This window comes from Hyperolius riggenbachi, chromosome 4, assembly GCF_040937935.1.
Source record: "Hyperolius riggenbachi isolate aHypRig1 chromosome 4, aHypRig1.pri, whole genome shotgun sequence".
In the NCBI taxonomy this organism is placed as follows: Eukaryota; Metazoa; Chordata; class Amphibia; order Anura; family Hyperoliidae; genus Hyperolius; species Hyperolius riggenbachi.
Genome location: NC_090649.1, coordinates 259,768,556 through 259,793,383, shown reverse-complemented (window position 1 = coordinate 259,793,383; position 24,828 = coordinate 259,768,556). Strand labels below are relative to the sequence as shown.

Here is a 24,828-nt window from a genome sequence, read left to right as displayed (position 1 = left end):
ATCGAAACATGCCCATCAGTACCACAAGTCTCAGTGTAACACCCATCAGGACTGTGAATGCCAGAGAAGAAGCCATCGACACCCACCGAGCCATGCCCACCACCTTCCAGGGACCGTCCAAAAATACCAAACCTGCCACAATACCCATTCGAAGTGTCCCTTTCCACAAAGCACCCACTGCTGATCTCATCCAAGGTACCAGGAAATATTTCTCCTAAGATCTCCCACTTTGAAGCTCCGCAGAGATCCCAGGAGGGCAGAACGATCACCAGGCTCACACGGAGAACTATCAAGAACTCCTATGGAACCAATGACAATTCCGGATTCAGAATTACCAGGACAAGCATCAAGACCAGGGCCTTCAGGGACCACCTCTGGGCATGCAGGCAGGCAGGCAACATCAGAACAGGTTTCCACCGAGGAAGCATCTGAGCAGGCTGGCAACCGAGACACACTTGGGCTTTCTGGGTCACAGAACATATCGGGGTACACTAGCCCAAGGGGAACCTCAGGACACGTCGAGGAACTGCCAACCTCAGAGTCCGTTACGACAAGACCAAAACCAGAACCGGGCAGAGAATCATCACGAGCAGTGGTCTCAAGCACTGGACTTTCAAAAGAAGGCTTGGACTCAAACCTAGAAATCTCTGTGACAATAATATCAACATTGACTACATATGAGTGAAGCTCCACCAGAGCTGCAAAGGTAGTCAGCACAACAGCAATGCCTACTGAAGTGGGCAACACCTCAGAAGGACTTGGGGGGCAGGAGACATCTCCTACAAGTTCTGCACCCTTTGGGAGGAACTCGGAGGTCTCCAGGACATCAGACAAGACCTCAGGTACATCATTTTCCAAGTTTTCTAAGAAGGATTCTGAACTATCCATGTTACAGGGCAAAACTGGAACTTTATTTTGTGGACAGGGCAGATGTCCCAGGGAAGGTTCCACCATAAACTGAGACTGAATTTCATCATCATGAGCGGAATGTACAGGAATATTTACTGGAACACACACTGACTCCCTAACTTTAATCTCACTGCACCCAGAATTCAGCGTAGCAGTCAAACTAGCTTGCAACTCCAAAACTGCAGAAAAACAGGTGAGTATAGTAGCAATACCTATATATTTGATTTGATCAGTGCGCTCCTCAATAGATATTGTCAGTTTTAGTACAATCTGTGACCAGTCGGATCGCTGTTCCTCAAACTGTGTGTGTCACACTACATACAAACTATCTATTATATGGAAACAGCGCTCAACAACCGAGCAATATAATATACAAAGAGATTCCACACTAAAAAGTCCACAACACCCTTAATAGGTGTAATCCATAGGTATCCAGTAGATCGTCCAACCCATAAATCTTCACATATAGTTCATAGCAATAATGATATATTCTCACCGGAACAATAGGCCAACCAATAAAGATTAGCATTCACATGCCAGCACTCCACTGAAAACTAACTCCTCTACTGGTTCAGGGCTCCTCAGACGTGCATGTACATATCATATAAAGAGAGACACAGCAATAGTGTGATACCGTTACGTACAATGGTTGAATGTAAATGAGCTAGGTATTGAGCTGACTATGAAGTATAACAAAGAGGAAATTGATTTCCTCGACGTGGTTGTTATGAACAAGGCGGGCTGTTTGGGGACGAAAACGTTTTTTTAAAAAAAAAAAGGATAGAAACTCATATATCCCAACCCAAAGTTGTCATCACCCAAACTGGATGCGAAATATCCCAAAGGGACAGCTAAGCAGAATACGTCGGAACTGTAGTTCCGATGTTGACTATCTCACACAAGCTGAAGTACTCATAGACAGGTTTAGTGAGAAAGGTTACAACCGTCAGCAACTTGAGAGATTGTCCAATCAAATATTGTATCAACAGAGAGATACGCTGCTGCAGAACGATGTGGGGAGGGAGAATAGATCCAGTGCCTTTGAATATGCAGTAATGATGGAGTATAATTCACAATATAGAGAAGTAGAAAAAATATATAGGAAACATTGGGGGCTGCTACAGATTGACCCAATTTTGGGGAAAGCAATCCCAGAAAAACCGAAGTTTATTTATAGACGGGCAAGGAATCTACAGCAGCAACTGGTCAAAACTTATGTGGATGCACCCTTGGTTAAGAATAAGACTGATATGTGGGGAAATGTGGGATTCTTTCCATGTCATCAATGTCATGCATGTGAAACAGCACAGGGTATTAGAACGAAAGAAGTTGGTTCTTTTCAAACGGGAAGAATGCAGAAAATCAGAGAGTTTATCCACTGTTGCAGCACGCACGTGGTATACCTATTATGGTGCCCGTGCGGGCTGCAGTATGTGGGGCGGACGAAAAGAGCCTTACATAAACGCATTGGGGAACATATTGGGAACATTAGTAGAGGATATAAGGGACACAGTGTTTCTAAACATTTTCATGAGCAACATGGGAACAACCCAAAACTGTTGAAATTTTGTGAAGTACAAAAATTAACGACAAGGTGGAGGGGGTGTCACAAAATTAGGGAGATATCTAAGATGGAAACAAAATGGATCTATGACCTTAAAACAATGCAGCCGGGTGGATTAAATGTTGAACTTGACTTAAATTGTTATATAGCTGATGATTGAAGGGTGATTTGATTGGAGCTGTATTTATGGGGGTATATGGATGTGAGGTAAGACTGCATATCACTCATTAATTAGTAATTTATAATATAACTTGTTGGGGCACTATGGTTATACCATTTTTGGGATATTAAAAATGGGTTGTCAATTGTTATATTAATGTTACATATGTGGAAGTAGGCGCCAAGTGTGTAAAGTTGAACATAAGGTTTAATTCCTCTCCTCCCCTTTTTATGGCCTTTTTATGGCATCTTTTAGTAGTTGTATTAGGCCTCCTCAAAGATTTAGTAATTCCCAATGTGAATGGTAGTGCTGTGGGTCGGATGTCCGATCCTATTGTACTGAACTGCGGGAGATGTTTCCTATGTGTCCCGCTTGACATGCGGAATTCCGGATCGCAATGTTTTCACTTGTAGTCCGTTTGAATAGGCGATACGGAATTCCGGAGATTTGGGGCGGAATTGTGGTGGGTGGAGTGATGCAGAGCTCATGACTCTAACCAACCAGTCTAGATCATGGGGTGTATCCCAGCCCAGGGAGAGATGGGTAATGTAGTTCCTCTGTAGAAGTCACATTGGAGCCAATAGATAGTGAAGTGGGAAATGAACAGAGGAGTTTGGCGAATGGCGCTCACTGAATCATATGGTCATGTGATGCGGAAATCGATTAAATAGCGTCTGCGGGCTCCTATTGGCTAAGCTCCTGATGAGTCCAAGTGACGAAACTAGTCGGGCGGCGCTGTAGGAGCCGGTCAGACGCTGGATTACCTCGAGGATTGTTTTTACATGCGCATTTTAAATGGATGTTTGTAAGTGCACTTGCTTTTTTTAAGATGTTTTATTAAATGGAATTACGCTATGTTACACCTGCTTGAGCCCTAGATAATTTTTTGCTGATACAAGAAAAAAGTTATTCAAACAAGCTAAAGCTGCTGGTCTGTGAGGGGGTCGGCCATATTATCTGGTGAGAGGCTTGATCGCTTAGCTGGTGGAGGCACTTAGGGTGACCTGTGAGTGAAGTGGGAGCACTGGTGATACTGGATAGTGTGTGGTTTGTAACGGTATCACACTATTGCTGTGTCTCTCTTTATATGATATGTACATGCACGTCTGAGGAGCCCTGAACCAGTAGAGGAGTTCGTTTTCAGTGGAGTGCTGGCATGGTCCAAAAACGTGAATGCTAATCTTTATTGGTTGGCCTATTGTTCCGGTGAGAATATATCATTATTGCTATGAACTATATGTGAAGATATATGGGTTGGACTATCTACTAGATACCTATGGATTACAGTTATTAAGGGTGTTGTGGACTTTTTAGTGTGGAATCTCTTTGTATATTATATTGCTTGGTTGTTGAGCGCTGTTCCCATATAATAGATAGTAACAATACCTAGACGAGCCTCTAGGGACACTGCAGGAGACTCTAAACAAGGCCATATTAACTCATCCAGAGTACAGGGTGCAGAATCAGCATTTTCCTCAGAACAATAAAGGGACTCACAAATGTCAGTGCGAGTGGAGATCATGTTTTCATTCATGGTACAGGGCAGATTCAGAGAAAGCTTCTCTGGGCAAAGCAAAGAATCTTCAGCATCAGATTCGCAAAACCGAAGCGCTGTCTCACTCTTAGATTCGGCTAACAATGTCAAATCCGAGGAGTCAGAACGCAAAACTTGCGAATCAAAAATCGCTTTAGGTTGTGAAACTGACGCTTCCATAGCGCAAACCTCCGCGATCTGCGGGGCAGACTGTAAGGCGTTCAGGACAGAAACACTGGAGCAACTGTCACCAGGCAACGGGCCCTTACAGGTGTGAACAGGGTGAGACAAAGACGCATTTGCAGTAGAAATAGCGACAACATCAGGAAAAACTTTATTAGACATATTAATTTTACTTTTGATGCTGCATAATTTAGGAATTTTCCCCATAGCAGGATCACAAATGGAAGATCTTAAAGATCTGTCTCTAAATGACAAGGGGTCCCACACATCCTTGAGAAAACTGGCACATTCATGCTGATCACAATCTGCAGGAACATCCGAGAAACAGGCATTAGATCGCATAGATTCAAACTGCACACAGTCAGGAGAGAATCTTTCAGGATTCGCACAGGAATCAACCACAGTGGTACACCCATTCATTTCAGATCGCACAATGTCAAGACTCACATGCTTTACCCCAGAAAGGCAGGAACAATCATCCGACAACGATGTCTCTTTATTGGAATCAATTGATTGGTGTGTGTGCAACTCATCCAAAATCGTCTGCCATACATAAATCACCAGATCCACATCACCCTCGTCACATTCATCGGAATCAATCGAAAGGTACATAGAATTGAGACAATCATTCAAGACATCTTCGCTTTTTGCGATGTAAAAATCACAAAAGGCTTTGCAATCAAAATCAAATTCCTCCATTAAGGCCCCAATGTCCCATGAGGCAAATGGAGGTTCAAACAAGCCAGTATCTAGATAATCTCCATATGGGTGGAGATCCGGAACAAGAACAGATTATTTAACTGCTTTAATATAGTGTGCGATCCTACCTATAATAGGATCCACATAAGCTTTGGATTGGGGCAAAAAACCCGGAGACTGAGCAACATCATTGTAAACATCATTATGGAGTGTTTTATTCAGATGCTTGCGATTTTAAATTTTTCCCTTTTTAGCCACTTTGCATGTCTGTTTAAATGCAAGAAACGTATCTAGGCAGTTCTCTTGCATCTGCTTAGAAGCTAAAGTGGCAAGAGAAACATTGAACTGATTATCATACTGAATGGTTTTGCACATTTCAGACTTGACAGAAATAACCTCTTTATTTGTGGTTGCTATGGGCAACGAATCTTTTGGCTGACAAGCCGAATCAGCAGATTGGCCTGGAAGCACCAATTCATTAACATATGGTAATGGCACAGAAATGTTGCATAACCTAATCTGATCAGCATCATGCACTGCAGGAAAAAACTCATAGAAATAACTTCGCATGCAAGTTCCAAGCTTACGAGAAAACACATGAGTCAGAAATCTGCGAGGGTTATGTCTCAGATTCTTGTGTCTGGCATACTCATCAGCCCACACGAACAGATCCCCTTGGAAAAGATTGTAAGCAATCTGACCACTTAAAGTGGAAATATTGGTGGCCTGAAATTCAGGATTTGCCAAGAATCTGGAACATTCTGATATGAACTCATCTCTGGTTTCAGAGCCCAGTATCTTAAACCTCTTAAAGACACAGGACCCATATTTGACCAAATCGTACAAATCGGAAATTCCCTCTACACTGGGAATTTCGGTTTGGCTGGTCATACTGTAACGGTTGTGGAATTCTCTCCGTGATCAGCGCACAAGACGTGAGCTGACACTGCGGAAATCCTCCACAAGCGTATAATTTGAGGGAACCCAGCAAAAGGTGCAATGCACCTGTAGAGGGAAATTCCTGTCGGCAGGTGGAGCTGTGGAGTGCAGAGGAACAGCTCCTCTGCCCTGCCACACACGCCAGACAGGAATTGAACGAAGGGAAGAAAAGCAGGGCAAGATAGCCCTGAAAGGGAGAGATCAAAGTGACAGAGGGTATGTGTGTCCACCAATCTAGTCGCCACCCTGCGACGATGAACACACAACCATGAAGACCAGGTGAGAAGGCAATCGCCAGAGATGGCGATTGCTAACAGCGACACAAGACTGAATAAGCACAGATGAGGAATGTATGTATGTCCACCAATCTAGCCGCCACCCTGCGACGGCGGACACACAACAAAGGAAACAGAGTAAGAATGCAATCGCCTGAGTAGCGATTGCGAATGAGATTGAGCAAAGGGACAGATTGTATGTGTGTGCACCAAACTAGTCGCCAACCCGCGATGATGCATACACAACAACAGATATGAAGTAGGAACGCAATCGCGGGAGAGGCAATTGCCAGAGGTAACACAAGGCTACAGCAAGGCAGAGCAAGAGAGTAGCAAAGGCACAGCAAATCATACAATGAGAAGATAAGGAAAATAACAAACGCTAACTAAACGCGAACACCGCACTCATTCGCAACAGTGCACGCGTTTATGCGCGGTCTCCGCGTGTTAAGCACAACAGTGACAAGCACGCCTAACTAACCACCGACAGACAAACATGAAACAGAGGACGCGAGCGCTTGCTTAACGGTTACCTCACCGAGCCTCCAGCAAGCGTTCGTAGCAGACAAGACAGATAATTGAAAACAGGAATAAGTGAGAGAGACGGATCCACAGCACTAGCGCAAGGCGAGTGCGATCCAGGCAAGACAGATTAGATGAGATAGCTGGTAGCAACCGCTGCTCCAGCTATACTCCAAGAACAAAGATCAGAACGACTTCCTGTCAACCACTGCTGGGACAGAACAATCGCAACAGACAAACAAAACAGATATGCAATCCTAACTGCACTAGGGAATCTGCCTAGTGCCGTCCCAGGAATTACTCTAAGCTAATCTTCAAACAATGAGCAAGGCTGACACTCCAGGAGTGTTTCACAGGACTAACCCTTATGACCAGCCAAGGTCTGTGATATCACATGGTATTTATAGTACAAACCTACAAAGGATGTGGCTAGGCAATTTGCATGACAAATGTATGCAAATTCCTCAGCAGCAGCAAGCTGCAGAACTGACAAAAGGTCTCTCTTCCAGAGACCTGCAGAATGCAGACCTGAACAGTGGTCAAAAAGCTGCCTACCTGCGCAGGCAGCTGAGCGGATCATTACACAGACATGTTGGAAAAATTGATCTGGCAGGTAAATCTAACAGAAAATGATATGGTGTGTACCTAGCATTAGGCCTTAAACACCGTAGATGCACCACACAGCTATTCTGAGCACATTGCTCTTTACGGAATCTGTTAAGTTTCATTAAGAAATAGTTTTTATTAGTTTTGCAAGTACAAAAACAGGATCATATCCGCTGCTATATAACAAGTTGTCTACGTAAACCTTAGAACAGAAAAGCCAAGTGTTGGCTATTACTGTAGTATGTGGCACTAGGCTTTGGATATTGGCTATAATATCGCTAGGCTTCGGACAGAGAGAAATAAGTGGGTTAGTGTTGAGACATACAGTAGGGGGAAGATAGAGGATATAGTCAAAGTGCTCAGTGTTCTGCGTTTCGGGGAGGGGGGGGAATCGTTTTAGGCATAAAGATGCCCCCTGGCTAAGGTAAGCTTAGCGAGGGGTGGTTAGCTCTCATTTTCTAGAATTCTGGTAACCAGGCACTTGGGATTTTGTAACTTCCAAAATAGCAATTTCAGTAAATGACATGCACTATATGTATATACAGTATAATGATGCAAATTATGGCCATGCCTGGATATCCATACATACTGTACCACATATCTGCTAGTAAAATGCCAGTTCAAGCATCTGTAGAAATAATTAGGTTATGAAGGGTTACTAAGCAACTAACAGCAAGCACTCACAACAGCAGTCTAGAGCGTCAGCTGCAGAGATTGCCAAGGAGGTGGGAATGACCAGGAGGATAAGCCACAACAGTTTCAGCTGCTAGGTGACAGCAACAAGAGCTGGCAGGTTTCTGTAGACAGTTAATAATTGCAAACTTCAAGCTGTCAGAGCTTTCTGTACAGTGAAGAAAGCTGGTCATTTTCGCTCTTGGTTCAGATTCACTTATCACAGGAGTAGGGCTGTATGGCTTTCACTGTGGCCAGGCTGAGATACTCGAATTATCAGAATTTGTTTTTATTATATCCTGACAATGTGATCCATAAATCTACAGTATGAATGTCCCCTTTCCTCTTGCCAGGCCTTGATTCCTGTCTGAATAGCCTCTTTATGGTATAAGCCAGAGGATTGCCCCTACAGAATCACCTTTACCATCTTCTATAAAAGCAGTTCTTCATCTCCTTTGTGGTTGATAACACATTTGAGTTTGTTTACATTAACTTGAGAATACAGCTTTGAAAAATGTAACGATTAATGGGAATGGAAGGCCCTTGAGCACTGGAGAGACTAAGGAGAAACAGAAGTTTTGCTATGATCATGAAACGATGATGTTGCCCCACAAAAAAAAGTGGTATTCAGATTTTTTTTTTTAAATGTCAGATTTGCTTTGTTAAAGCGGAATATAACCCTGCATTTCAACTTTGCTCTAAAACATTATTTACAGCATATTATATGCAACCAGCATTTTTTTTTACTAGACCAGCATTGGAAGGGTTACACACAGACCTTTAAAGTTCCGTGGAGAGAGCTCCCCGCAGCCGAAGTTTAGATAGATACATTTAAGTACACAGAATGTAACAAGTAAGGAATGTTACACACTCTTTGGCTGTCCTCCAGCTCCTGCACAGTCAGAGAGAGTGAGTCACATTCCACACTTGTAACATTTTGTTTACTTAAATGTATCTATCTAAACTTCAGCTTCGGGGAGCAGTTCTCTCCAGGAACTTTAAAGCTCTGTGTGTAACCCTTCCAATGCTGGTCTAGTAAAAAAAAAATGCTGGTTGCATATAATATGCTGTAAATAATGTTTTAGAGCAAAGTTGAAATGCAGGGTTATATTCCGCTTTAATGTTATATATTGGGAGGAAAATAAAAAGATAGAAAAGTTCAGGAAACTGTCCATGCACCGGCACCAGGACATACTGAGTAGAGGTGAGCGAACAGTTTTGCAACATCCATCCTCCCCACACTTTCTCCTTTACATATGAAGTTCTAGCTGTGAAGGCGGAAGGATAGAGCACAGTGTGGAGTGCCGTGGCAAATGGCTGTAATACAGGTACATAAACCCCCTCTGCCATGGCCTCCTCCTCATACACAAGAGGGTACAGTATAGCTTCTTGTGAAACTGTGCTTTCTCATCCCTGAAACAGAAACAAGCAACACACAGGAACATTTCCAATTTTGGAACCTAATCTTTGTAGTTAGAAGAAAGGAAAACCCTAACACTGTGCTTTTAAGCAAACAGGCTGTAGCAAGGGATGTATTTTATGGAGTCAGTTCACATGCAAACAGTGCTTTAAACTATGTGTAAAATTAACAAATGTCAAAACACAGTAAACTTACCTTCCCAGATAGCGAACTGTTAAGTTTTGCTAGAGGGCCCTTGGATTCCTCTTGAAATTTATTCAACATTTTTTTCCTAACCTGAAAAATACAGCTTGCATTATTCAATGCAGATTAACAAGAATGGGAAGTCTAAAGTAGAGATATCATAATGACATCTAATCAAAGACAAATGTGTCGCCAGGATAAACAACCATTACGCCCACATCATGTATAACTAGTATATACACTATTTTTTTGTGTAAGATACTTAAAGAGGAACTCCAGTGAAAATAATGTAGTAAAAAAAGTGCTTCATTTTTTACCATAATTATGGATAAATGATTTAGTCAGTGTTTGCTCATTGTAAAATCTTTCCTCTCCCAGATTCACATTCTGACATGTATTACATGGTGAAATTGTTACTGTGGGCAGGTTTTGTAGCTGCTCCTAGCTGTTTTGGCTGTTAGAGACAGCTGTAAACAGCTAATTCCTGTCTGTGAACATTGTTACATTGTGGCAGTTTGCCCAGAGCACCGCGGTACTCAGAGCTTCTTGTGGGAGGGGTTTCAGCACAAAATCAGTCATACAGCGCCCCCTAATGGTCTGTTTGTGAAAATCATTATATTTCTCATGTAAAAGGGGGTATCAGCTACTGATTGGGATAAAGTTCAATTCTAGGTTGGAGTTTCTCTTTAAGAAAGGCTAAAAGGGACCAAGATTTCATCATCTCTCAGCTGCTATTTGATTAGAGTGAACCACTCTCTTTGAATTTTATTGAAAATAATGACTACACTAACAGAAGTTTTTCCCATTTTGAGGTATACCACACTTCATGTCACTTGAACACTGCAGATGTTCCACACTATGTAACTAGTGTTGGTGTACGAATTCGGCAGAATGAATTTGGAAAACCCAAATTCTCCAGCATACCACATTTCAGCACCTGCTGCAGTGGACAGGGTCACAGGGGGTGCACTCCTTTGTCGTTCACACCACGCTTCACTTGATTCCAAACCTTCAATTACAAAGCAGCTGCATTTCCAACTTAAAGTCAAAAAAAGAATATAGGTCCAACATGTTGCAGCCAGGCCCTGGAAGTTGAAGGCTGTGAAAGTTACAAACTGAAGCCACTGGATAATATAGGAATCCTCTGATATCCTCACACAATCAGGACACTTCCTAATGGACTCTGGCTAGCTATTAACCATAATGTGACACTTGGTCCTAAGCAACTTAAAGGAATACTTAAGTGAAAAAAAAATAAAAAAAATGTACTCACCCGGGGCATCCCTCAGCCCCCTGAAGCTGTATGGTGCCCTCGCAGCCCCGCTCCGATCGTCCTGTCCCCGCCGGCGGCTATAGCAGCATAGAGGGTGATATAGCGGCTGGGAACGCGGAGAATCACTCGCGTTCCTAGCCTGTCGGCGGCTGTCGCCGAACCCGGAAGTAGCCGCCGGCGGGGACAGGACGATTGGAGCGGGGCTGCGAGGGCACCATACAGCTTCAGGGGGCTGAGGGATGCCCCGGGTGAGTAAAAATCATTTTTTTTTTCACTTAAGTATTCCTTTAAAGAGACTCTGTAACAAAATGTTCAGCCTTATTTCTTCTATCCTATAAGTTCCTATACCTGTTCTAATGTGGTCTGTCTTACTGCAGCCTTTCCTGGTTGCACAGTGGCTGTATTATCTCTGTTATCTTATCTAATCTTCTTACCTTTTCCGGCTTTGTCGGCTCAGGCAGGAATGTGCTGCTCTGCTGTGATAGGATAGAAGTTATGCACACCCTCTCCACGCCCCTGCAGGCTCTGTATGAGTCACAGACTGAGCTTCTCTGAGCCTGTCACATGCTGGTTAGGAGCCATGTTTTTTGTTTGTAAACACTGCCTAAAACTGGCAATTACAAGCCAGAATCTCAGCAGGGAGTGGCAGAAACAGCAAAGAGGGGCCCAGGAGAACATAATGAATAGAATGGTATGCCTTTTATTGTAAGAATTTTAGAGTACAGATTCTCTTTAATACTAAGCTTTAGATGACCTTTGACATCATGAATGTTATAGAAACACCTTTTCATTTGACATTTGCAGAGGTGCCTCAGAGGTTTTTGTTATGGCCAACAATAGCTAAAGCCGTCACTCAGTGCACCATCAATGCTACCCATATACCATGCGATGTGAAAACAAAAATTCTCTGATTGAAAATGAATTGGAGTGTAGCAATTGGTTTACCGCCTTGCATCACTCAATCGGATTTCAGAATCAGTACCAGCGAACAGGATTTGTAGCTTTGTACCAGTCAAAGTCATTACAAAGTTACGCGGGTGCTGATCCCCTGCTCCCTCCCCCGGTGCCCATTCCATAAAAATTACACCACCTTTCCCAATTGAATATTAATTTATATTTTTAATCAAAAAAAGAGGTAATTAAAAAAAAATCGTTGTGAATTTTGATTGGTTTATTAAGCCCAATGTCTAGTTAAACATTGCAAAGTGCATGCCTGGTTTTATCCTTTAAAGAAAGATTCAAATGAAGCCATAGGATATCTCCTCACATGTCAGTATCTGAAGGTTCATAATCCTTCCATCACACATCGCCTTGTCGCAGTGCACACATGTATAGTTGTGCATGTCAAAATGATATGAAATAAGAATAGCAGTTCTGACACTGTAGCGCAATGCATGACTTGACAGTTGAAATATGTCTAGAAAGGATACTGTACTATAGCGGCCTCTGGCTGCTGTAATGGAGTAGTGCAGGGTCTTCGACAAGCATTAAGTATTCAACAAGCAACACCACATAATTGGCCCTCTCTGTTCTTAAATCAGGGATTGCAAAGACCTGCCATTTCCATACATTTACCAGGGAGGCCTTTCCATTGCCACAGTTTTGCAGCTGACTGTAAATGATCACAGACATTTTTCAACATGCCCACAATACAAAAGCACCAATTTAATTTCTTAAAAAGTATTACGGTACTTGCAACAAAAAGGAAAGGTTTACATGCCTCACTAGTAATGGTAGTGTAATCTTCCACAGCCATCATCACATCACCAGCCAGGAAATTGAAGATGAGATTAGTAATATCAGTACACACAGTCTTCAGCAGATGTTTGGCAAGATTACTTTGGGTTTCATCTGTGGATTAAATGGCCACAGAGCATGCAAGATTATACAAACATGGCAATTCACACATTGCAATAAGGCACAAGCTATTCAAATGGACATCAAGTTACTTTATATACATCTTCCAACTCCAGCTCTGCACACCGATTACAATTGTTTAATATATTAAACTACCATAAGTGTGATATATTATATGTATCAGCTACACATTTCAAACAGAACAAAGTGCATTTTCTTGAATTTGTTTTATAGGAGAACGTTATGATTGGGGACTTGCAAAACAATGCATTTTAACTGCAGGTTTTCCTTAGGTATGCTTTTTATTGAGCTTACTTTGAGGACAGCTCTGGAAGTCAGTGTTACCAAGCCTCAAAGCTGCGGTCCTATCAACTACCTGATTTCCAGCTGCAGCTGCAGCCCTATCTGATCTCAAGCTGTGGCCCTATCCCCTACCTGATTTCCAACCATGGCTCTATCCCCTACCTGATTTCCAACCATGGCTCTATGCCCTACCTGATCTCCAGCTGTGGCCCTATCCCCTACCTGATCTCCAGCTGCAGCCCTATCTGATCTCCAGCTGTGGCCCTATCCCGTACCCGATTTCCAACCATGGCTCTATGCCCTACCTGATCTCCAGCCATGGCTCTATCCACTGCCCGTGCTGCTAATACTTGTTGAAAGTTTCTCAGTTCCTGAGTGTGAATAACAACATTAAATGTGAAGACCCACAATCGAGAGGAAATTCAACAATAATGGTTCTCTGTTCAACAGCTTGAGACTTTATGTAGCAGTGAAGCATAAGGACCATACACATTTGTAGCTTAGAAGGTCCAAGACAACTTTTCAAAACCATTTTGGGTACCTTTTCCAAGTGTGTCCTGGGATAACTGGTTAGTAATAGTGCATACTGGAAAACCATGCTTAATCATTCCTGTTATGTATTCCAGTTGGCAGCTTGCTCCTACCCATCCTGCCCTTCCACTCTGAGCAGAACACACTGATAGGCAGAAAGATGAACTGCAAGTTTATATGCGGAATCGCCATCGATAATGAGAATTATTATTTTTATTTCTTTTTTTGAATCATCATTATTGCAACTGTGTATGGGTCTTTACTCTACGACAATGTGCATTTTCTATTCACAAGTTACTAAAGGATGATGATAGATAGATAATCATGTTGATTATATGTGTGCTTTTACAGTATCTGCTGTGGACTCTAGAGGCACTTTGGAGGACAAAACCCACAAAGCTTCAGGTAAAAAGTACAACCATATTTTGAAAAAGTGGTGTGGCTGTGTAAAAGTAAATGAAACAGAATACAAGGATTCTTAAATCATGTAAGTCATATTTAACTGAACAGAATACCTAAAGAACATAGCATATGTTGAAAACTGAGAAATATGAGAAGGAGCTGCTCTCAGCCAAACCCACTTCCAAAGTTCCGAGTGCAGTTTTGTCACTGTAGTTTGAGAGTTATTTAATACTGTAAAGTATCAAGCTTGCGGAGCTAAGCCTTGATTTATTTTCAGATCACTTGCAGAGGCAGAACAATGAAGAGTGTCTGAATTTTAGCCCACCATGTCCCACTGGAGAAAATATTGAGTAACAAGTACTGTATTTGATCTTTTGTAAAGGAATGTGGTGTTTGCTGCAAGATCTGAGTTTTTGCTCCGTAAAGTATTGATCATGATTTGGCAGATCAAGGAATCTCATCTAAAACCAGGGCTGTTAAACTATATACATCCAGGGAACACAATGGGTTTATAACGCGTAAATTTTGTTATGCTGAAGCTATCAGCCAAGTGGAACAGAAATGTGTAAATTCTGAGGAGAAACGATAATAAGTAAACATCTCCAAGTTGATTTGACAGCTTTTGAAATGGTCTAGTAATCATTTTTGGAATGACCACTTTAATTTGCAGAAAATCAGAAATCAGTAGGAAAGATAATTTTGGTATGTGTTCGAGATGCAATTTTATGTTGAAGAACATTACTCTTAAACTATTGCACTATTTGCTCACTCAGTGTGGTCTACCTCTCCCCATTTTTACTTCTGAGAGAATCGGGCCCTCTTTAGGATGCATTTCTCCCAGCCACGTTTCTGACATGCTGTCCATTAACTCAACTAGTTGTGAGATTATTATTATTATTAAGTATTTATATAGCGCCGACATATTACGCAGCGCTGTACAGTGTATATATATATATATATATATATATATATATATATATATATATATATATATTGTCTTGTCACTAACTGTCTCTCAAAGGAGCTCACAATCTAATCCCTACCATTGCCATATGTCTATATTATATAGTTTAAGTACTGGAGTCTAGGGCCAATTTTTTAGGGGTAGCCAATTAACTTATCTGTATGTTTTTGGAATGTGGGAGGAAACCGGAGTGCCCGGAGGAAACCCACGCAGACACGGAGAGAACATACAAACTCTCTGCAGATAGTGCCCTGGCTGGGATTCGAACCAGGGACCCAGTGCTGCAAGGTGAGAGAGCTAACCACTACGCCACCGTGCTGCCCAATGAGCTGTGATATGTTCCATCAGGTGTTTTCTAAGCAACTTTTCTGGTCTTTCGTTGCCTCTGTCCTAAATTTTGTAAGTGTGTTGCTGGCACCTAATTGAAGATAAGAAAATAGTTTTCATACAACAATATAATTTCTCAGTTGCAACATTCGACATGTTGTCTCTGTACTATTCAGTTAAACATGAGATTAAAATAATTTGTAAATCACCACACATTTTTTTATACACCGTCCCAACTTTATTTGAAATAGGGCTGAACATGTGCAAAATGCAACAGCAGTATTACCTGTAAAAAGTTTAATCCCCTTTTCAAACAAACGAATATTGTTATAAAGACTGGAGACTTCTTCTTGGAAATCTTTCATAGTTTGCTTTCTGCTAGTTCCCGATGATGGCGAAGTTGAGGACATGAATACAGAACGCACTACTTCCTGATAACTTTTAGTTAGGGGTCTGTGGGGAAAAACAAACAAACAAACAGTATTTAAGTAGGAAATTTTGTTTGCATAGCATATAACTCTTATTCAGAGATATGGCTTCAATTCATCAAAGGGTGTTCGATAACAAAACCCCAGTCCTTAAAATACCGCATTCGGTATTTTACACTTCACTGTGCTAATTCATCAATATTTTCCCATGTGTGGTAGAGGTTCGTTAAGTTACCGAACTACTAGGCTTCAATTCATCAAAGGCTGTTCGATAACTGCAGAGTGGTGCAGAGCAGCTTGGAATGTCCGTGTGTTGTTACAAGCTGATAACAATAGAAGGCATCCAGACATCCCTTTGTGATGTAAAGGTGTTATAGTTACTGTTATTTATACTGCCTCTGCTGCTCTGAATCTGTCGATCAGTCTTTCTTAACATTTTATTTATTTGCCACAACGTAGATGAACTTCCTGGAGACATTACAAATGTCATGCTTGGCGATTTCACCACCAGCATCTTTGCATTATCAAACAGGGCCTGAAAGGGTTACACCACCGAAGGGAATCTGGGGATATATTTTGACCCGTTCTCTCTGCTCACTGCTTGGGGGGTCTGAAAGCTTGTGTGGAGAAGCCTGTGTGACCTATCAGCGGCACTTGCAGGAGAACAGGGGCTGTTTCTATTGGCTGCCTGCTCCTGCTAATCATGAAAACATTCACACAGAAGGCTTTCGAAGCCTGTAACGACAGGGGAGAGCTTGAGATAAACACCGAATGTGTTAGCGAATGTGGGAACCTTGATGAATTAACATTTGTTGAGCACATGTCGGTAATTTATCTCATTGCTGTGTCATTTCAGCTTCTCATTCGGTAACAGCTTTGATGAATTAACATTTTCTAAAGTGCTTCGTTAAGTCAGCTGTTTTCAGCATTACCGAATGCGGTAATGCTTGATGAATTGAAGCCATAGGCTCCGATGCATGAAGCAGTGGTAAAGTAGCCGTGCACACAGCAATTTTACAGGTACAACCAGCAGGGGGCGCAATGCACATTACCAGATTTAGGCACGCTATGGTAACATGTTATATACCAATTACCATGGTAAGTCACGTTGCAATACATCAATTGGCCCTTCTGCCATTAAAACTGGTGAAATTGCACTGCCCACGCATCAGGCCCTTAGAAAGCAATACCATAGATATCTACAGGCTAGTTAACCACCAGATACTTACTAGTTATGCCAAAAACTACAACAATTCAAAATAGTTTGCACAACGTTGAACTCCAGCAAATTCTGAATTAATTTTTAGCACCACCCTCAAAGACAAGTGCTGCTGGCACAATGAGAGAAAACATTTTCTGGATCGTGTTTTTGCTACAAAAGAACTTGCAAGTGAATGTCGAGGGGCCTCTATGTGGGTACTAGGTGAGGAAATGCGGTATATAGTTTACTGAAATGGGAAAAGAAAAGAAAAAAAGTGTGCAATTCATTTGGATCACTTTATATAACTAACTAACCTTATTAGGTTTTCAGAGAGTTCAACAATCATCTCATCTGAAGAATCTGGAACATGTTTTCGTAAAACCACTTGAATTTCATCTAAGGACAGGAATGGGATCTCTCGTTCCTTTGGTTTATCTGATGTGGAACAGTAATTAAATATGAGATAAAATACAACATCATTAAATAATACCAGAGCAGCATGACCGCTATTTAACAATATTATTATACCTAAAGGGAGGCATCAAGTTTAATTATTCCAGATAAATCACAACGCGCAAGCTGCATAATGCCTGAATATTTTTTAAGGTTAACTTCTAAAACAGTATTGTGTTTGCCCTTCATCCTCCTTTTAATAAGTCATCATGTGGCCCTTACTAAGTGCATGGATAACTCTCAGCAAATGCCAGGTTAGCCACTTTAAAGAAGAAAATCACACAAACTATTCTTAAAGTAAAATGCAGACCCTTGTTAAAGCATTTATCCCCGGTTTGTCCTGTTTTGTCAAATTCCAACCTAGAATAAAAATGTATGTTTTGGCTGTAAGACCTGGTTCAGACGGGCAGCATCTTGTTCAAATGCTTCCAATGTCACTTCGCACGGATCATCGTTTTTAACCCCCGCAGAGGGGCACGGAGGCACGGTGCTTAGTAATCCTGGAAGCTGCATGTTGCTTTTGGGATCGCCTGAAACCAGCGGAGGGGAATCGTAATTGAAACAGCGTTAGCACGAATGACGGTAAACGATCGTACAGGCGCTGAATGGACACTGCTTAAAAGACGAGCACACGTGAAACGGTCCTTAGTCCCATATGCATTTAAACAACACGCCTACCACTTTGAAAGTACAAAATACTTATTTTCAATACTTTGTACAGCCATATTTTGACAAAGTCCATATGAAGAAGAGTGGAGTCTCATGCATGCAGGGTACAGAGCTATACAAAATCTGTTTAAAGGTGGCCACATACCATACAATTTTAAAAAAAAAAATGTTTACATCCAAAATTTACAATCCATTTTAAAATTTTCCCCAATTATGAAAAAAAATGATGAAAACTCAAAAAAATTGCTTGCGTCTCTACATTACTAAATTGTCAAAAACCACAAACCATACAATCTTGCAAAGATTTGATCAGAAATTTCCGCCACTCCCGCTCCAGGAAAAAAAAAAAAAACACAGGAAATCCGATCTGAGTTTTACCTCGAATAAATTATTTCAATCTTTCTGTTTGTTTATCGAATTGCTGTAAAATTGGATAATTTTATTGTATTGTGTGTGGCCACCTTAATGCAATCATCTGAAAACCACTTTATGCAAAATGAGACATTGGCCTCAATACACTAAGCAGTTTAGACTAGTCTGCTGATGGTTTTAGTCTACTGATGGTTTGGTGTAAATCAGTAGCATCAAAGGGGAATTCACTAATAATTACCAAATGTTTTAGACCTGTTTTTAGACCTGGTCTAAAACATTCAGTAATTCCACAATTCACAAAGGCAAACAAGGAGTAACCACGCCCACTTTTTATGACAGAGATTAGACCAGCTGATTTCTGTTGGTAAAGTACTTCTGTGAGGTATTTAAGACGTGAGGGTGAAGCTTTTTGAATTAATTATGCAGGAATTTAATTGTATCCAGAGGAGAGCTGATCAGAGGAGAAGGATGTCAGTCATAGCTACTCATATCTTTAGACATCGTACGGTAATTAGACCTAATTACCGAATGTTTTAGACCAGGTCTAAAAACAGGTCTAAAACATTTGGTAATTATTAGTGAATTCCCCTTTGATGTGACTGATTGATGGTTTACACCAAACCATCAGTAGACTAGTCTAAACTGCTTAGTGAATTGAGACCATTGCTTCTGTTCCATTAATGGCAATAAATATGTTATAAACCACTGGTTCTGAATGCACACCTGGCATATGGGGTATAAAGAAGTGTGTGTTTCATTGTCCTGAAATAATGCATTATGAGTGTTGCTTCTTGAAAACACAAAAATGAAACTTGCAAATTCCTACTGTTTTAAGACAATAGTTCAACCTTCAACAAAACTGGAGACTGCTGAGAAGAAAATGTAACTTGTCTTGTGCTACTCTCTATTTTATGGATAGAGAACTGAAGGTAGTGTACATAAATTCTCTTTTTAAAGGGCTGTTTTACACTACATGCGATTCTGATTTTGATGCAATTTTACAAACAATTAAAAAAACTGTGATTTGCGGTGTAAAAAGAGCCCAAGTCTATGCTGCCATTTTCTCTAATTAAACATTCATTTCTTAATCTCCTGTAGTGTCACCAATGGCAGGTAGTGAGTGTAAGCGCTACAAATTGGACAGAAGTGGTAACCCTAACCCACTCTATGCAAAATTACATTTTTGCTGGATTTTTAATTTACACTATACATTTGTCTACAACAACCATTTGTCTCAAAATAAGACAACAAACTGATCAGAGAATTTTGAAGCAACAAGGATACACACTGTCGACACATTTGCGGCTTATTTGCCCACTTCCTCAGGCCAATAAAAGTGCCATATCACCAATAAAGCCGAGCTCGGCTTCATTGGCGATTCGGCACTTTTATTGGCCTGAGGAAGTGGGAGACAGTCTGCAAAACACGTCACACCAGTATGTTAATAAATCTTCTCAGTATCATTCTTGTGTCATCGTAAGCGGCACCTCCCTGCTTTCTAATTGTATGTGTTTTTAAAACCGTTTTATTTATATTGGGTGCTTTTTATCCCCTTGTGCTTCATACCCTCCATTTGGAGGGACCCGGGTCCCCAGCCTGTCTGCATGCATCTGGTCCCAGAAGTAACCTTTTTCAGAGAGAGGAACCACAGTTTGAATCACTTGAGAACACCCAAGTGAAGACGGGCTGATAATCTCCACCTGCATACTCTGTTGCCTTTGCTGCAACCCCCCTTTGTGAATACTACTCCAGCTAAAGCATTGTCCCTTTTCTGTAATGTACTGCACCATTTGGGCTCCTACTGTCTCTGTTTCTTTTTGAAGGTGCATCGCCATCTTCCTCTACCCTGAATACAGAGATACTCAGCATGGCATTGCTAAACATCCAGTGCAGAAATAAGGAGATACAGCCAGTTCCTGTTCACTTCATCGTCTTCTCAAAATATGAAACCATCTCCCTTCTGATAACTGATAAAGCACTTCCTTGACTATCAAAACACTCCAGAAAAAAAGGAGAAGAATTGTGCAGAGAATGTACAGCATTTTACTAAGGAGAAGGATGCTGAAAAGCAAGAAGGTAATGTCTGTACAGTAATAAAAACAGGCAGCAAAAAATCATCTAGTGGAAACATATTGTGGAAAAATCAGGCGTTAAGCTTTCTTTACACTTATAACTCGTGAACAAACACGTTTAAGATGGATACAGTGGTATGCATCAGAACGTGCGCACTAGCAGCCAAATTACGATAAGAAACCTTGTGTTGTCCCCTCTTGAGGACCGCGGTCTTAAACACCCCCCCCTCCCCCCAGTGACCAGGCCATTTTTACCAAAATAGGCCACTGCAGCATTAAAGCCTCGCTGCAGGGCCATACAACTCAGCACACAGCTGATTCCCCCTCCCTTTTCTGCCCACCAACAGAACTCTTGGTTGGTGGGCTCTGATCGCTCCCAAGATTGTTTGTTTATTTTTAATAAATATTTATTGTTTTAATTTTGAATACATTTGTTTTGTACTCCTCCCTCCCCCCCACCAGCCAATCAGTGTGCTCGGCTGTTATAGGCTTCAGCCTATGACATCTGATCACTTCCCTGCCTACAGAGGGGACAGCCGTGTCACACTGCTGTCCCCAGTACAACGTTGCCTTTGATTGCAGCGCTGTACAGTGTTATTAGACGGCGGTTTCGATCGCCGCTGGTAGACTGATGATAGAGCTCACCTCTGTCATTCAAGTGGTGATACGCATGCATTAGCACGCGCGATCCCCTGCAATCTTCGCTCAGAGCCATTCCAATTGACATGGAGTGGTCCTGAGGCTGCCGCGCTGCTCACGCCAATCGGCATGGAGCAGTCGTTAGGCAGTTAAAAATGCCCCAATCCACAGCACAGCAATGTGTAACTGTAGTGTGGACGGCAATATGAAAATCTATAGATCTTCAAGTTACCATACAGATTGTATACAGTGTACAGCGTTAAAACTGACATAACCGTATGCAGTGTAAAGACTTATTTAAAAATGCACAGTTTCTCAAAGATTTTAAAGCATCTATTAAAGGGGTTCTGTGGCCCTTTTTCAAAATGCAATTGAAATGAAGAGATATGTTCCTTTCATAAGTACAAATCATTTTTCCCTTGTCATTTTTCCCAGCTGTGCTGTCTCTCTCCTGCTCCTTTCTAATTATTCGTCTAGTTAGACGAATATTGTGCTGCAGGAAGAGGCAGCCAATACAGCAGTTGTTCCTCCCTGCTATCTGCCTCTCCCTCCCTCTGCTGCACATCATCTGATGAGTCATCCCTGACCTTTCTGTTTGCTCCAGCTAGCAGGGGGAAGATCTGCCTAGCTCTAGTGAGGCTGACAGCAGGGGGGAGATCTGCCTCCTGTGGCTGCAGCTCATCTCTCGAGTACAGAAGTACAGGGAGACTGTGTGAATGACCCGGAAGTACGTTACATTGCAGCCATCTTGCCCAAAGGTTTAAAAGTTATATTTTATCAATTAAGTTATTTATTGGCCGCGGGGTGCGGCAAAAATAGGAGAAATGAAGAGGAGAATAACGGGGGAAACAGTAATATGGTTATTTTAATGTGCTGTAAATTCATCACAGATCTTCTTTAAACACAGCTCTAGGCATATATTGAAATTCTTCCTCCCCCAGAATTGGTCACATGATCTCAAGTAGCAACAAACTTTCTGGGCAGGACAGCAAGGTTTGGGGGGGGGGGGGGGGGGGAGGACAGACTGAACTCTATTGATAAGAATAAACATACATATATCCAGGCACATCGCCTCTAGTTAGGACACTAAATAAATTATTAGGGAAAGGGAGGTGCTGAAGGGGGTGTGGCTAGAAACAGCAAAAATGAATTAACCCTTCGCACACTCACATGCAAATGTTCAAACAAATGCATTCACAGATTTACTCATCCAGGCACAACTGTTATCCCTACAGCTAAATTAAAAGCCAGGGTTTTAGTTCACAGAAGAATGCATTCTTATGCATTCTTATGGGCAGCACGGTGGCGTAGAGGTTAGCTCTCTCGCCTTGCAGCGCTGGGTCCCTGGTTCGAATCCCAGCCAGGGCACTATCTGCAAAGAGTTTGTATGTTCTCTCCGTGTCTGCGTGGGTTTCCTCCGGGCACTCCGGTTTCCTCCCACATTCCATACGGATACGTTAATTGGCTCCCCCTAAAAATTGGCCCTAGACTACAGTACTTACACTACATAATATAGACATAAGGCAATGGTAGGGATTAGATTGTGAGCTCCTTTGAGGGACAGTTAGTGACAAGATATATATATATATATATATATATATACACTGTACAGCGCTGCGTAATATGTCGGCGCTATATAAATACTAAATAATAATAATAATAATAAAAAAAAAAATGCTTAGTCACCTATACTGCGTAGAAGTACCCAGGTAAACATAGGTATTATCATTGACCCCTGTGGCTAGGGTCCAATTCGGTGCGCTCCCCCCTTCCCCTGTATGTTTGTCAGCATGCAGACAGCTTATGCTGGTGTATGCGCATGGTGCACATGGACACATAACATTAGCTCCCTTGTGCGATTGGTAAGATGCACTGTCTTTCCCAGGAGAGGAAGTTAGGATGTGTGCTCCTAATCCATTGATAGGTTTGATGCAATGAATGTGTTTGCATGTCTGCACTATGCATGTTACAGGGCCAGAGTTAGGACACCTATGTTTACCTGGGTACTTCTACGCAGTATAGGTGACTAAGCATAAGAATGCATTCTTCTGTGAACTAAAACCCTGGCTTTTAATTTAGCTGTAGGGATAACAGTTGTGCCTGGATGAGTAAATCTGTGAATGCATTTGTTTGAACATTTGCATGTGAGTGTGCGAAGGGTTAATTGATTTTTGAACTCTATTGATGAGATTGCAGCAAAGAGCAATAGGATTTTGTGGCATAGGACATAACTGGTGAGAGGAGCCTGATCATGTACTCTACAAGCTTGTCATAGAGTCCCAACATAGGGCTAGAAAAACAATGATTTGAGCATGCTTTAACAGAACACTTTTAGAGGGCATTGTATCTAGCTTTAGAATTTTGAAGCTGAATTCATGCAACCATTCTATGGACACAACAGATGGGGAGATAAGCCCTGAAACATAGTTTAAAATAAAAAGACCAAGATGTAAGATTCTAAAACAGAAACTTAAAACATGAAATATGAATAAGAAATGGCAGTCACATGCATATAAAGATCATAGCAAATTAATTGTACTTGCGCTTGTAGATTGTGTTTCATCATCACTATCTTCATCCTTCTTTGATTTCTTCTTAGTCTTTTTTATTTTTATCTCTCTAGCATTTCCAAGACCACCTCCTTTGCTGCTTCCACTGCCCTCTGGTGGTGAAATAAGCATAAATATAAAAGTGCAAACCATTTCATTTCATTATTACTATAAGGGCCCGTTCACACTGCACGCGTTTCCAGCCGCGTTTTGGAAACGCGTGCAGGTGGCCAAAACGCACGACATCAGACATTGCATAGAGTGCAATGTCTGATGTTCACACTGCATGCGTTCCGGACCTGTGCGGTCCGGGAACGCATGCTGCACGCAGATTTTGCAAAAACGCGTGGCTGTCCCATTCACTTTTCAGTGATGGGATCAGCCACGCAACGCACACAAACGCGGATGGCCATGCGTTCGTACGCGTTGCGGTCCGCACGCGTTCCCGCACGCATGGCCATCTGCATTTCTGATCTGAACGGGCCCTTAGGTTTTTATATATTGTAGCACGGACATCAGTCAAGGGGTTATGTCCCCAACTGTTCCTCAAAGTAATTCTCACCATAGTCTTATGTCTCTAGCATAGTCAAAGCCTATTTTGATAGGGGTATGGGGTGCTGTGAAGTACTAGCCACTGTACCATCATGCTGTTTATCGCTTTAGTTTAGAGTAGAGAGTAAAATCAACTTAAACTGCCAAGTGAAATATATAATAGCAACAGTTATGAAAATACACATATAAAAACACTGAAATGGATAAAGTTGTTCTGCTTAAAGGACCACTATCGCGAAAATTGTAAAATGTAAAATATATGTAAACATACAAATAAGAAGTAGGTTTCTTGCAGAGTAAAATGAGCCATAAATTACTTTTCTCCTATTTTGAGGGTCACTTACAATAAGCAGCAGAAATCTGACAGGATTTGGACTAGTCCATCTCTTCATGGGGGATTCTCAGCATGGCCTTTATTATTTCTAAAGAGACACATCCCTGAAAAGGATTTATATAAAGATGCAGACCCCCCCTACCTGTTTGCACACTTTTTTGGCAGTTGGACAGAGCAACTGCCATTCACTAAGTGCTTTTGAAAAGAAAACCCTGAGAGTGCCCCCATAAGGGTCT

At 41.7% G+C, this 24,828-nt stretch overlaps 1 protein-coding gene across 1 annotated transcript in view; it reads right to left on the bottom strand.

Annotated features, from left to right (window-relative positions):
* UFL1 (UFM1 specific ligase 1) overlaps window positions 1–24,828 on the bottom strand; it is a 93,115-nt gene that overhangs the window by 12,177 nt on the left and 56,110 nt on the right. Inside the window, exons 12-16 of the mRNA XM_068231184.1 lie at window positions 23,697–23,819; window positions 17,267–17,387; window positions 15,610–15,776; window positions 12,660–12,790; window positions 9,679–9,759 (exon numbers count right to left, since the gene is read on the bottom strand). Coding sequence (XP_068087285.1) covers window positions 9,679–9,759; window positions 12,660–12,790; window positions 15,610–15,776; window positions 17,267–17,387; window positions 23,697–23,819 — 623 coding nt within the window. The remainder of the gene's footprint in view (window positions 1–9,678; window positions 9,760–12,659; window positions 12,791–15,609; window positions 15,777–17,266; window positions 17,388–23,696; window positions 23,820–24,828) is intronic.